Source organism: Trichomycterus rosablanca, chromosome 25, assembly GCF_030014385.1.
Source record: "Trichomycterus rosablanca isolate fTriRos1 chromosome 25, fTriRos1.hap1, whole genome shotgun sequence".
NCBI classification, from domain to species: Eukaryota; Metazoa; Chordata; class Actinopteri; order Siluriformes; family Trichomycteridae; genus Trichomycterus; species Trichomycterus rosablanca.
Window position 1 is genome coordinate 12,254,911 of NC_086012.1, and position 13,639 is coordinate 12,268,549.

Consider the following 13,639-nt stretch of genomic DNA (forward strand, 5'->3'; position numbering starts at 1 on the left):
CCACATGATTGGCTGATTTGGATAATTACATGAATAAGCAGGTATACCGGTGTTCTTAATAAAGTGGTCAGTAAATATATGGCACAGTACATTTTATTAGCTAAATAAATATCATTAAGGCCACCCTGGGCTAGAATTAACTAACAGGACGAAATATAAAATATTCTATTAAAGAGAATCATATAGAATTCGTCCGGTTCCCGGTGTGTAACCTTCAATCACATCAATGTTCCATTCCAAATCAACAATCTATTGTGATGTAAAGATGCACCATTCTAGACTCCTCTCAGCACTGTTTTCCAGATGCAGCCATATGCCATTTGAGCCCCACCACTGAGAAAAATAATGAATAGGATGTCCTCAAAATGAATAATCCCCCCCATTCCTCGAAACTAGAGACTCAGACCTTGGCAATCCTGTCCTAATCCATCTATAATAGCGGCCCTAAGAGCCACCGGGTGAACAATGGACCTTTACTTTAGGCTGACACGTCCTGCTCGCCCTGGTGACATCTGGCAAAGAGCAGCATCTTTGCAAAAAGCACCTGTGGACCCATACTGCTTTACCTGAGACTGAAGCTCTGTATAATTTCTTTCTTCAAAACATAACCTGAGGACACATGGTTTCACTGAACACGTATTGAAAAGCTGTTATTGCACAGGTCAATACAGAGACGTGGTCAGGTACAGCAAGTCAATAACACAGGTTACATTTTAATGACTGTTATATGACCAGCTTGTTGAAAATTACATTTAAATCAGATTTGATTGAAATGTGTAGGTGCCCCCCTACCCCCATTTTTATCCCCATATATATATATATATATAAGCACTTTGTAGTTCTACAATTACTGACTGTAGTCCATCTGTTTCTCTACATGCTTTGTTACCCCCCTTTCATGCTGTTCTTCAATGGTCAGGACCCCAACAGGACCACTACAGAGCAGGTATTATTTTTGTGGTGGATCATTCTCAGCACTGCAGTGACACTGACATGGTGGTGGTGTGTTAGTGGACAGTGAGTGGACACGGTATTTAAAAACTCCAGCAGCGCTGCTGTGTCTGATCCACTCTAACACACCACCATCATGTCAGTGTCACTGCAGTGCTGAGAATGATCCACCACCTAAATAATACCTGCTTTGTGGTGGTCCTGTGGGGGTCCTGACCATTGAAGAACAGGGTGAAAGCAGGCTGAAGGAGGTGGTTTTAATGTTATAGCTGATCAGTGTATATATATATATATATACAGATTCAGAGACTTGTAAAGTTTATTAAGGCATACTACAGCTGTTCTGGCAGCTTGTGTTAACCCAACACCTCACTTTCTTTAATTTGTCATCTGTAGACTGTAAATTAACTTTAAATGCTCTCAAATATCCAGTTTGACAAACAGAAATACATACATTCTTCATTTATTGGTAATGATAGTATACTTGTCATAATGTAGCATGGAATGTAAGAGTTTTTTTTTTTTTTTTTTGTGTCGGTAATACGAAAGAGATAAAAGAAAATAAATGTGTCTCTTCAGCCATGAAAAGCCTCCGTGGCTCCATTAGGATTTACACACATCATTAGAGAGATGAAACCATCATCACAAACACTAGAAGATCCCTCTAAAAGCTCGCTGACTAACATTACCAGCCAGCAGATTTTATTTAAAGAACCGATGATGCAGTTTGAGTTTCGAGAAAACACTTGGGATCTCTTAATTTAGATAATTAGTTCATACTCAGGCAGAACATGTGCACCTTAAATATTTGAAACAATAAAATGAAATAAATGAATGCATGGTTTATAGAGCATAGAGCTGGGATATGGATCTGTGGATATGATTGCTACCTGTTGCTTCGTTCTGTCTCCATCTTTCACCCAATTTAGTTGTTGCGAGTTGGTTACTGCTCTTGCTTTCTCGCTTAGCTCTTAGTTCTCCTAGAGATGTCAAGCCAGCCCCATCTCTTTTATAAACCGCTGATTATAGGGAAGCTAAGCATGCATGGAGAAGAGCACAAGCAGTATCATTATGTATACGTAAGCTAACAAAAGCCCACATGTGATTAATATAGATTTGATAGACAGAGTAGTGAGGAATGCTATCTTATCCAACAAAACTAGAGCAAATGGTCAGTTATGGGGTTTGAGGATACAGTTGGGGACTTGGGTTTGATCCTCAGTTCTGGTGTGAACCTTGGGATAGAAGAAACCTCAATGTACCATCTAAAGTTTTGGTGTACTTGTTAAAAATGACAATGGTGAGGTGGTGCTACAGGTAGTCCTGGCCCTCTGTATGGACTCCTATTGCACAAAAACAAAATTGGCAGCATGATGGGGCCTGGGGTTGGAGGACACAATGGGGGACTTGGGTTTGATCCTCAGTTCTGGTGTGAACCTTGGGATAGAAGAAACCTCAATGTACCATCTAAAGTTTTGGTGTCCTTGTTAAAAATGACAACGATGAGGTGGTGCTACAGGCAGTCCTATAGTATAGACTCCTATAGCAAACAACAAAAGCAAAATTGGCAACGTGGTGGGGCCTGCGGCTGGAGGACACAATGGGGGACTTGGGTTTGATCCTCAGTTCTGGTATGAAGCTTGGCATAAAATATACCTCAATGTACCATGTAAAGTTTTGGTGTACTTGTTAAAAATGACAATGGTGAGGTGGTGCTACAGGCAGTCCTGGCCCTCTGTATAGCCTCCTATAGCACAAAAACAAAATTGGCAGCACAATGGGGCCTGGGGCTGGAGGACACAATGGGGGACTTGGGATTGATCCTCAGTTCTGGCTTTCTTGCAGTTCGTCCAGTTTCTCGAGGTATATTGCCTTTGCTTGGGAATCGAAGCGAGTTAAAGAATGAGAGTGTGTTCCCTGTGATTGTTTGGAGCCCTGTCTAGAGGTGTATTTCTGAATTTCACCTCAACCCTGACCACGATGAATGAAAAATTAATGAATGATTAATGACTAAAAAGACTGACAAAGCAAAACAGATACATCCCAAGCACTAATACAGGGGGTCGAGACCCCTGGGTGGGTTGCAAGCCAAAAAAAGGGTCACAGAGAAAAATAATAATAATAAGATGAACAAATTTTAATAGGCACATAAACACAAAAACATGACATCTTGTAATCCACAGTGGGACCAGATTAAATTTTTTATTAAATAAGTACACTGATCAGCCATAACATTAAAACCATGTCCTTGTTTCTACACTCACTGCCCATATTATCAGCTCCACTTACCATATAGAAGCACGTTGTAGTTCTACAATTACTGACTGTAGTCCATCTGTTTCTCTGTTGCTTTTAGCCTGCTTTTACCCTGTTCTTCAATGGTCAGGACCACCACAGAGCAGGTATTATTTGGGTGGTGGATGATTCTCAGCACTACAGTGACACTGACATGGTGGTGGTGTGTTAGTGTGTGTTGTGCTGGTATGAGTGGATCAGACACAGCGGCGCTGCTGGAGTAAATACCGTGTCCACTCTATTAGACACTCCTACCTAGTTGGTCCACCTTGCAGATGTAAAGTCAGTTTGAGTTGGTCATCTTCTAGGACGCTGTCCACGGGACGCTGTTTGCTGGATACTTTTGGTTGGTGGGCTATTCTCAGTCCAGCAGCGACAGTGCCACTAACCATGCCAGTGTCACTGCAGTGCTGAGAATGATCCACCACCTAAATAATACCTGCTCCACTACTGTAGTGGTCCTGGGAGAGTCCTGACCATTGAAGAACGGGGTAACAAATCATGCAGAGACACAGATGGACTACAGTCAGTAATTGTAGAACTACAAAGTGCTTCTATATGGTATATTTCGCATCAGGGACAAAATGTGGGTCAAACGAAATAGACTTTATTTTTGAGAGTGTAGGGCACTACTTGGGATACTATTTAGTATAGTAGGATGCAATTTGGGACATAGCCTATAAAGACCAACAGCTTAATTATCAAAGACAAACATGTCAGGAGATGGAGCATGGTGTTTAGGATACTCGGTGTGTTTTGAAGAGCAGAATGCTACATTGCTTGTGGTTTTTATTTGCCTGAGAGCCCTGGTGATTAGAAAATGCTTGTAAAAGAGGGAGAGAAAATTCAATTGGCCGGACCTCGGCATCGTCAGCTGTAATAAGCCGTCCCTCCGTGTCGGGCGGACAGTATATAAACACAGAGGGTCTCATCTCTCTCTGAGCAAGCAGGAACAGCGCCATTACTGTTACTCTGCACATGATGGACCATCGACTGAGACGCACAAGAACAGCCAAGACGCTCCTGGTTCAGAGAACATCATCAGCAGACATCATCAACCTGTTGATCCGGCATTAAGATGAGGTGAGGAGAATAAAATCATCTGTCTAGCCTAAATACTACAGCGAATTTAATCTAAACCTGACACTAATTAACACGCCTTTTATTTTATTTTATTTAATTTAACCCTAATACGACTGTTTACCAGACTGCGCCGTGTGTTCGCCATGCAAGATTACATAAACAAAGCGTCTAGATAAACATATGTCAGTGATTTTCTTGTGTTTTTCCCCTTTTATCAGATTTCCAGCACGCATCTAATCTACCCTAACAACACGTTTGCATTAAGTGCACTCCTAACACACTAAATTCCACACACAAGCGCAAAAATATCGCATTATTTAGGAGCGCAACTTTTAGTGCAACAGGTGGCGAGTTTTCTCGGCCGGAAGAGCAAACATAGAATACCTATCAAGGCTCGCAGTACAAATCGCACCTCGCGCCCTATCTAGGCGACCTATATGACTGTGTAGAAATGGCTTCCGGAGCGAAACTAGTCGACTTGGTGTTTATGTCAAGGCTGTTTGGGATGCAGCCGCTGGAAGGACAGGGCGTATTTCAGCACCGACGTGGCGGACAGCTCCCTAGTACTGCTGTCTTACGTGCTAGTTATTTTAATGATACAATTTTAAAACCTAAAAATATATATGTATATTTTATTATAATGATGTGCATGTTTAATATGGGTTAATATAATCAATAAATGAAAAAAAAAAACTAACTAGAAAACAAAATGCGCACAAATAAACACGACGTCATAGAACAATTTACGCTTCAATAATGAACCTTTGATGTGTAGTGTTTTGTGAACAGAGAGATCATTTCCACCTTAAATGTTTTACAATCAGTAAAATGTTCTTCTATTTAGGTAATGATTTGTCTATTCATGGTGATAAAATTGCTAAAGGATCATTTATTACAAAGATTTTGCAAAACGATGCCATACAACAGACATATAATTCAATTAAAAATTATTTCCCATTATGTATGTTTACATTATGTAAAATGTCCTTCTATATTGGAAATGATTTGTCTATTCATTGTGATAAAATAGCTAAAGAACCATTTATTACAAAGGTTCTGCAAAATGATGCCATAGAACTGACATATAATTCAATTACAAATTATTTCCCATCATTTATGTTTACATTATGTTGTTGTATGGAATGATTTGTTAGTTTATTGGGTATAAAATAGTACACTCACTAATCTAAATGTCTCTAAAATCAATGTCAGAAATTACTAGTAATGTTTTAATAATAAAACATGCACAGATCTTATATAATAATATGTTAACACAGATAATTTTCATTATTTTAGGTATTACAGATGTCCCTTGATGGATGGCTTTAACTATTACTGTTATTTATGCAAAGAACTTCCTTAAGAACAATTTCCTTTAGTAAATGTTTACATTAGGGAAATGATTAATCAGTTAATTGTGGTAACATTGTGAAATTAAATGTACCAGATAAACAATAATAGACTATAAATGTTTGTATGTTTGTTTGCTTAAATCACAAGTATCCTAAATGGTTGAAGTATGTGCAGGTGGTAACTATATTCAGGTGGTAATTGACTATTTTGTTATTTTGTGATAGAACAGTTTGGTATATTATATTATATTTAATGGTAAATACAAACAAAAGATCTAAGATCTCTCCCACCATACCGTGAATCTGTGGTACCAACAGGTGCCTCATGTCTCAATGGACAAATATTAGAAGGAGACAAACAATTCACATTGTAAATGTTTACATTATATGAAAGATAACCTATTATGGTTTAATAAAGGACAAATTGGCATCCTACCCTTTAACCCTTAGTTGCATTCACATTTCTGATAAGACACACATATAAATAATAAAAAGCAGTTCTTCTATATTGTAACAAAACCTGTTATCTAAAGAGCCATATGTTCTGTCAAATAGATGCTGCTTCAGCGAGGTACAAAAGCACCAGCGTCAATAAACACTCTGGTCTGTAAAAAATGTGCACCAGATGTGCAGCTTAAAGCCACAGGTAAGTCCTCTCTCCCCGCTACTGAAGAGTCATCATTGTGCACGTCCATCTTTCTCCACCCCCTACCCTTCTGCTGCTTGAGCCCTGTTGCATAGCTACCAGCGCTGTTCGCGAAACGCGGCACAGATGAAGGACCATGATTAGCGTGTCTGTGCATGTGGGTGTGTGGGTGTGGGTGTGCTTGTGTGTCAGTCTGGAAGGAATCTGATATCATGTTCATCTGGGGTAGCAGTGCAGATTATTTTAAACAGCAGGTAACTCTAAGTGTGGGGGTATCATAATTGCAAATTTGATTAATGCTTTGCTGTGTGTGCGCCCTACAAACCCTGTATTCTGTAAAAATGGGGATAACGTGGTCTCTCCCCCACTGCCACTTTCTCCTGCTCTCTCTCTCTCTCTCTCTCTCTCTTGCCCATTACTCCTTTCTTTTCCTGCCGTGCCCCCTGCCCCATTTCTTTCTCCAGTTCCTTTCTCCCTCTCCCTCTTCTCCACTTACTATCTACCTCCCTTACCCTCTTTCGGCTTCACGGCAACAAAGAGAAAACCGAATGTCAACAGGCTTTAGACAGAGGGCACAAACACACATGATGAGGGATTGTGTGCATCTTGGTGTTTAGTGTGTATGGTAGAGGTAATAAAAGAAAACAGAGGGGGTGCTGGGAAGAGGAAATGTACAAGCCAGGCTACCAGATCTGTTCTTCTCCACTGCATTAATCAGAGAAGCTTCTTAGAGCCAGTGTCAGGCAAAAAGGAAAGACAACATCAGTGTGAGGGATCAATACAGGCTCTTAAATAAAATGTCTAGAAGGTTCAAGGTTTATAAATCCATAAAGACGAATCAGTATAAACAATATGCAGTGTTAAAACCGTTTCAGTCTCTCTGTTTCTTTCTAATAGCACTAAATTTTTTGCTTGTATTCTTACTCCAGCACTTTAAGCAACGTTTAATGCATTAATGCTTTGTTAATAATGTAATAATTAAAAATCAATGGCAGTATTTTTTAAATATATCCTATTTTTCTTTTCTTTTCCAGATATACACTCATCCCATCTATTGAAGCCTGAATGACCTGCAGTGCTGGGTGGAAGACTAGTGATTTTGTTGTGATTGTGGACAAAGACACCAACAACAAAACCCAGTCTGCCGCTCAGTGCCAGGTGCAATCAGCACGTCGACTTCTGGAACATGCTGTGTCCAAAAGATTTGGGTTTGCAGAACCAGAAAAGGCATGACGTGTATGTGCGATGAAAATGTGGTTAGAATGCCCTCCTGGTTCAGTTTGCTTTAAAACTGAATTTTGTAAGCTATAACTAAATGTAATGTGTGGGTTAAGGCTTGTTATCACTTTTTCCCATCTGTAAAAAATCAATATTAAATAAAAGGTTTAACCAAGATGGGTAAATTAAATGTAAATGCTCATGTTAATGTACTTGTTTATGATATGTAGACAAAATAAGATACACCCCCCCCCCACACACACATAATTGGTAATCAAATGGTGACAGCCATATGATGAACTAAATGTATATTCCATAATAACTAACCACTGTAAAATAGAATACTTGAAAATGTGCTGTTACTGTTTACCTGGATTTGTTTTTCATTATTTAATTAAACATTATTGTAATTAAACCTGTTGTAATTTTTTTTATAAATGTACAACATTTTAAGTCATTTTTTGTAATATTGTCGTACATTTCCATACATGCACACATAATGTATATATATATATTTTTTTAATTATCAACTTTTTAATCACGTGATTAAAACACCCACATTTACACTTGGGGCAACCTTTAGTAGCTCCAATTGAACCTGACCGCTTGTCTTTTGGACTCGTGGGAGGAATCCGGTGCATGTAGAAACAAGGAGAACATGCAAACTCCACACAGTAAGGACCCTGGCTGTCCAGCAGGGGAAACAAACCCAGGCTCTTCTTGCTGTGAGGCACCACCATGATACCCAGGCATAACTGTGATGTTTTCAAGAAATATATTAAAAACAATGCCTTAATAATAATAATAATAATAATAATAATAATAATAATAATAATGATAATAATAATAATGATGATAATAATAATAATGATGATGATAATAATAATGATGATGATAATAATAATAATAATAATAATAATGATAATAATAATAATAATGGTAATAATAATAATGATGATAATAATAATAATAATAATAATGGTAATAATAATAATAATAATATTATTAATAATAATAATAATATTAATAATAATAATAATTATTATAATAATAATAACAATGATAATAATAATGATAAAAAAATAATATATTTCTCTTCTACTTTTGTGGCAGTGAAATTTTGAACACAAAATGATAGAAAATCATTTAACAAAAGTTTGCGTAGAAGTAATAGTGATTGTTGGGCACTCTTATCAACAATGTAATTTAAATATAAACTAAATGCCAAGGAATTAGTTTTTGTTTCTGTACAGTAATACATATTTCCTACTGTCTTCATAACAGGGTTTCATTAAAGGTTTTGTATTAGAAATACCACATTTAAGTAAAAGACAATTCACAATGACATATATAATATTAAATTAAAGCAGTTGTACATTAAATTATCTATAGCCCACCACACTATTGCAGAAGAGCAGAACAATTCATGTGTTATATATTTTTCCAGCATGAATTTTGGACTATTTAGAGAAAGACCAACATTTAATTTTCTTTGAACATGTCAAAGCAAAAGAAAAAAAGAAAATGTATTGCCCAGCACAGTGGCTCACCTTAAACAGTAGGTGACGTACAACACCAGGATCCTGGGGACCTGGGTTTAATTGTTGACTCTCACCTCGTAAAACATGCATACAATGTATTTGTTGTTCTAAAACGCTTTCAGTTGTGAGGTGGTGAGTGACACTGTTGCACCTGATACACTCATAAAACACACACTACCATGTTATCATATATTTGAAAATGGTCCACCATCCAAACAATCTCTGGTCATCGAAGTCTTATGACAGTTGCTTTCAATTGATAAATGGGGTGCAGGAAAAGTGCTTGGGCACAGAAAATGTCCTTGTTGTGGCTTTTTTGCGACATCTTATCTGTGACAACTGAGTATGCGATGTTTAAAGTTATTATTATTATTATTATTGTTGTTATTATTATTATTATAATTATTATAAAAACCTCATCCCTTTACATAAATTCAATTGTCTAAAGTAATTTAATACATTAGGTAAATAAAGGTATCATATATTATTTTATAATAAACAAAGGATATTTATCATGAGTATATAACAGACACAAAAACTGCCAATTTTAGGGGTTTTTATTGACTTTTATTTCATTTGATTAATATAAATATATATTACATATAAATAACCTAATTTTACATATATTTATAAAGTAAAATATTTAAAAATATATAATAAAAATATTATAAAATATTATAAAATAATTTAATAATAATTGAAAGTTATTGAAGTAATAAAAGAATTACAGATATATACATATTATTTTATTACTTATTATTATTAGTAATTATTACATATTATTAGTTTTTATTTTGCTTTTTACTCATGTTACATTGTACATTTCATATATAGAAAAAAATCTATATTTGTAATTACTGTTTTTATACTTAATACTTTTTATGTACTTTTGTCTTATTTATGTTATATACAAAGTACTTGTGATAGCTATAAGTGCTAATCTAGTACCCAACGGTTATAAAATTACATTACAACAGCCGCGTTACAAACCACCATTGCACTATAATACCTGGTAGCCTACTACAGTTTAAAAATAAATAAATAAATAAATACGATGCGCACTATGTAGGCATACTCTTTATTACGATGCATATAAATAAAACGCGTTCCTTTACGGCTTTCGGAAACAGTGCTTTCTGGGAGTTGTAGTTTTCAAAGCTGAAAATGGAGCGTGATGCGTCAGGCTGAAATAATCACTCAAGGACTACAATACCCAGAGTTCCAAGCGCGTATGGTAAACAGAGTTCTGTCAAACAGCTCCGACGCCATTTTGACAATAGACTTAAAATGGCAGAAAATGCTGAGGAGAAGCGGAGGTAGAGCTAGGTTTGTGTATTTAAATTCGACTTTAAAGTGATATGTTTACGTTTTATTTAAGCCGAGTATTAAGATAAACTAAGCGAGTCACATGTGGAGAAAATGGATATAACAACGGCGGTGTTTAACGCGGCGAGAGACGGTAAACTGAAACTTATCCAGAAGTTGCTGAGCAACAAAAGTCCTGAGGAGCTGGAAGCTCTGGCTGAGGAGAAGACTCAGGGTGGCACTCCGCTCCTGGTCGCCTCCAGATATGGACATTTAGAGGTGGTGGATTACCTGCTGGAACATTGTAAAGTTAATGTAGAACTAGGAGGTTCTGTGAATTTTGATGGAGAAACTATTGAAGGAGCTCCTCCACTTTGGGCAGCTTCTGCTGCTGGACATTTACCTGTTGTGAAGACTCTTCTGAAACATGGAGCCTCAGTAAACAACACAACCCTGACAAACTCTACCCCCCTGAGAGCTGCCTGCTTTGATGGGCACCTTGAAATAGTCCGTTACTTGGTTGAACACAGTGCAGACATGGAGGTTGCAAACCGTCATGGTCATACTTGCCTGATGATCTCTTGTTATAAAGGTCATCAAGAGATCGCAAAGTTCCTCCTGGAACGGGGCGCCGACGTGAACCGCAAGAGCGTCAAGGGCAACACGGCGTTGCACGACTGCGCCGAGTCGGGGAGTCTTGAAATCATGAAGATGTTGCTCAAGTGCAAGGCCCGTATGGAAAGAGACGGGTACGGCATGACCCCACTCATGGCAGCTAGTGTCACCGGACACACCAACATCGTCGAGTACCTTGTGCACCAGCCTAAAGCCAAGAGAGAAGAATGCATTGATGCTCTGGAGCTTCTAGGTGCCACGTATGTCGACAAGAAGCGCGATCTCCTAGGTGCCATGTGCTACTGGCGACGCGCAATGACTCTCCGACAGCCCGGAGACAGAGCGGACCTCCTGACGAAGCCCCCTCCCGGGCCGCCCGTTCCTGCTTACGACTGTGCCCGCGAGGTGACCACGGCGGAGGAGCTAGAAGCCCTCATTACTGACCCAGACGAGATGCGGATGCAGGCGCTTCTGGTTCGGGAACGCATCCTTGGCCCCTCGCATCCAGACACTTCTTACTACATTCGCTACCGAGGTGCGGTGTACGCCGACTCGGGCGACTTCGAGCGCTGCATCAGTCTGTGGAAGTACGCCCTTGATATGCAGCAGAGCAACCTAGATCCGCTGAGCCCCATGACAGCGAGCAGCTTCTTGTCCTTCGCCGAGCTCTTCAGTTTCGTCCTGCAGGACCGCGCTAAAGGTGCGCCCGCCGTCCGGGTAGCCTTCAACGACCTGATGTGCGTCCTGACCAAAAGTGTCCGCGAGGTCGAGCGAGCCGTGGTTCAGAAGGACAACCAACCGGACGCAGCTCAGTTTACCAAGGCACTGTCCGTCATCCTGCATCTTGTCTTCTTGCTGGAGAAGCTGGAATGCAGCCCGTCTCAGGAGCACCAGAAGAAGCAGACCGTCTACCGCCTCCTCAAGCTCAACCCGAGGGGCCGGAACAGTTTTACCCCCCTTCACATGGCTGTCGATAAGGACACGACGGCGGTCGGACGCTATCCAGTGGGCCGCTTTCCGTCTCCCGCTGTAGCCGCGCTGCTTCTGGAATGCGGCGCGGATGTGGACTCGCGCGATTCGGACAACAACACGCCACTTCACGTAGCGGCCCGAAACGGCTGCCCCAAGCTCATGGCTCTCCTGCTGCATGCCGGCGCTCACTTCGATGCCACCAGTGCGCATGGGAAGACGCCTTACGACCTGTTGGAGGATACGGATGGAGCGAGACACGTGTTGCATCCGCTCAGCCATGTGACGCTGCAGTGCCTGGCTGCACGTGCGATCGAGAGACACCGTGTGTCCTACAAAGGGCTCGTCTCGGAAGAGATGGAGGCCTTTATCGAACTGCACTGATCTTAATGCATCTCAGACTGCGTTTTTAATCGTTTTCTTTCTTTAAGTCATTATTTATAAGGTCTCACCAGTTGCTCTTGCTTTGGCTGCCCACAAATACAGTCTTTTTTTTTGGTTCTGCATTTTTACCTCCCAGGTTTCAACCCCAGACCTTCTCACTCGTCACTGTGGGCTATGTCTAAATTACAGCAATAATCAATAATCAGAGCTTTTCCTTCTGTGTCTCGTAAGGGCTTGGAAAGAAAAGACCCGAGGACACTTTCACGTGCTATGATACATTACGATCTCCTTTTTCTTCCCCCAACGGAACAATTTATGCCTGTTTATGAATTTTAAGTGATAAAATGTTGGCTTTTTCAGAGGCGAGGTTAAAGACTGCATTAATTATTAATAATATGCCTTGATTATTGATTATTTTGTGGTTTGAAACGTGAATTCTTGCACGACTTATTTCACCCAACCTTATTACAGTATGACAGGATTACGTCTATACTGATCCGTCTCGTGCCAAATAGCAGCCTTATTTTCTTTATACTTGATGCATTTAACGGATTTGACAAAACTTGCAGTCCCAATGGGGATAGTCGTGAATAAAAGCCCATGTTGCGTAATGCTGCCAGCCAGCATTGGCATTTATTAACTCTCGACTCTCAGCGCCGGGATAGTCCGCTTCAATTGTAGCTAAGTGGATAAAGGGCACATCTGGAACATCTGCGGTACATCTTTGCACTTTGCATTTACCACACATGAACACACAGGAGAGAAAATCTCCCTCTTTGAGTCTTGAATCGACTCTAATCTTTAGGACTTGGCACTTTACCCAAAAGCATCAGTATCTATGCAGTTTTATCTTTATTAAGTGGTGAATTTGGGGATAGATCTGGCAACCCAAAAGGGTGGGCAGATACATAATCCTCTTATTTCTTATGTCTTACTTCATTCTGCTGTCATGTTTTATCCGTCAGCTTTACTTTACCGCCGGGTTAGTCGCACTTTGAAACATGCTAACACTATTCAGCCTGTAAAGCCGAGCTCTCGTCTCAGAGATCGTCTAGTTTGATTAATTTAAACGTTTATTTCAGGACGAAAATGGGTTTCGAGATGCCTGAATAAAATTCAAGTGTCCCATTTCTGTCTGTATGCTTGTTTGTGTGTGTGTGTGTGTGTGTGTGTTGGGGGGTGTTATGGAAGGGGGTTGTTATTTTTACATGGTGAGACATAGGAACTAGTATGCTATTATGACAGTGGGTTGTTGAGCCACAAAAAGATTTGCCAGAGTA

At 39.6% G+C, this 13,639-nt stretch overlaps 1 protein-coding gene and 1 long non-coding RNA gene across 2 annotated transcripts; both read left to right on the forward strand.

Annotated features, from left to right (window-relative positions):
• Nucleotides 1-4,200: 4,200 nt before the first annotated feature.
• Nucleotides 4,201-7,408, forward strand: LOC134302554 (uncharacterized). Its single transcript, XR_010007546.1, has 3 exons — nt 4,201-4,329; nt 6,237-6,327; nt 7,362-7,408. It is a non-coding gene; the product is annotated as an uncharacterized LOC134302554 (long non-coding RNA).
• A 2,982-nt stretch (nt 7,409-10,390) lies between these two features.
• fem1a (fem-1 homolog a) lies at nt 10,391-13,487 on the forward strand. The gene has a single exon (XM_062987924.1). It carries the CDS (start codon nt 10,506-10,508, stop codon nt 12,357-12,359), a length of 1,854 nt encoding a protein of 617 aa, XP_062843994.1. The 5' UTR covers nt 10,391-10,505; the 3' UTR covers nt 12,360-13,487.
• The last annotated feature ends 152 nt before the right edge of the window (nt 13,488-13,639 follow it).

Coding starts and splice junctions, on each gene's coding strand:
- fem1a (XM_062987924.1), top strand. CDS start 10,506: ATGGATATAACAACGGCGGTGTTTAACGCGGCGAGAGACGGTAAACTG.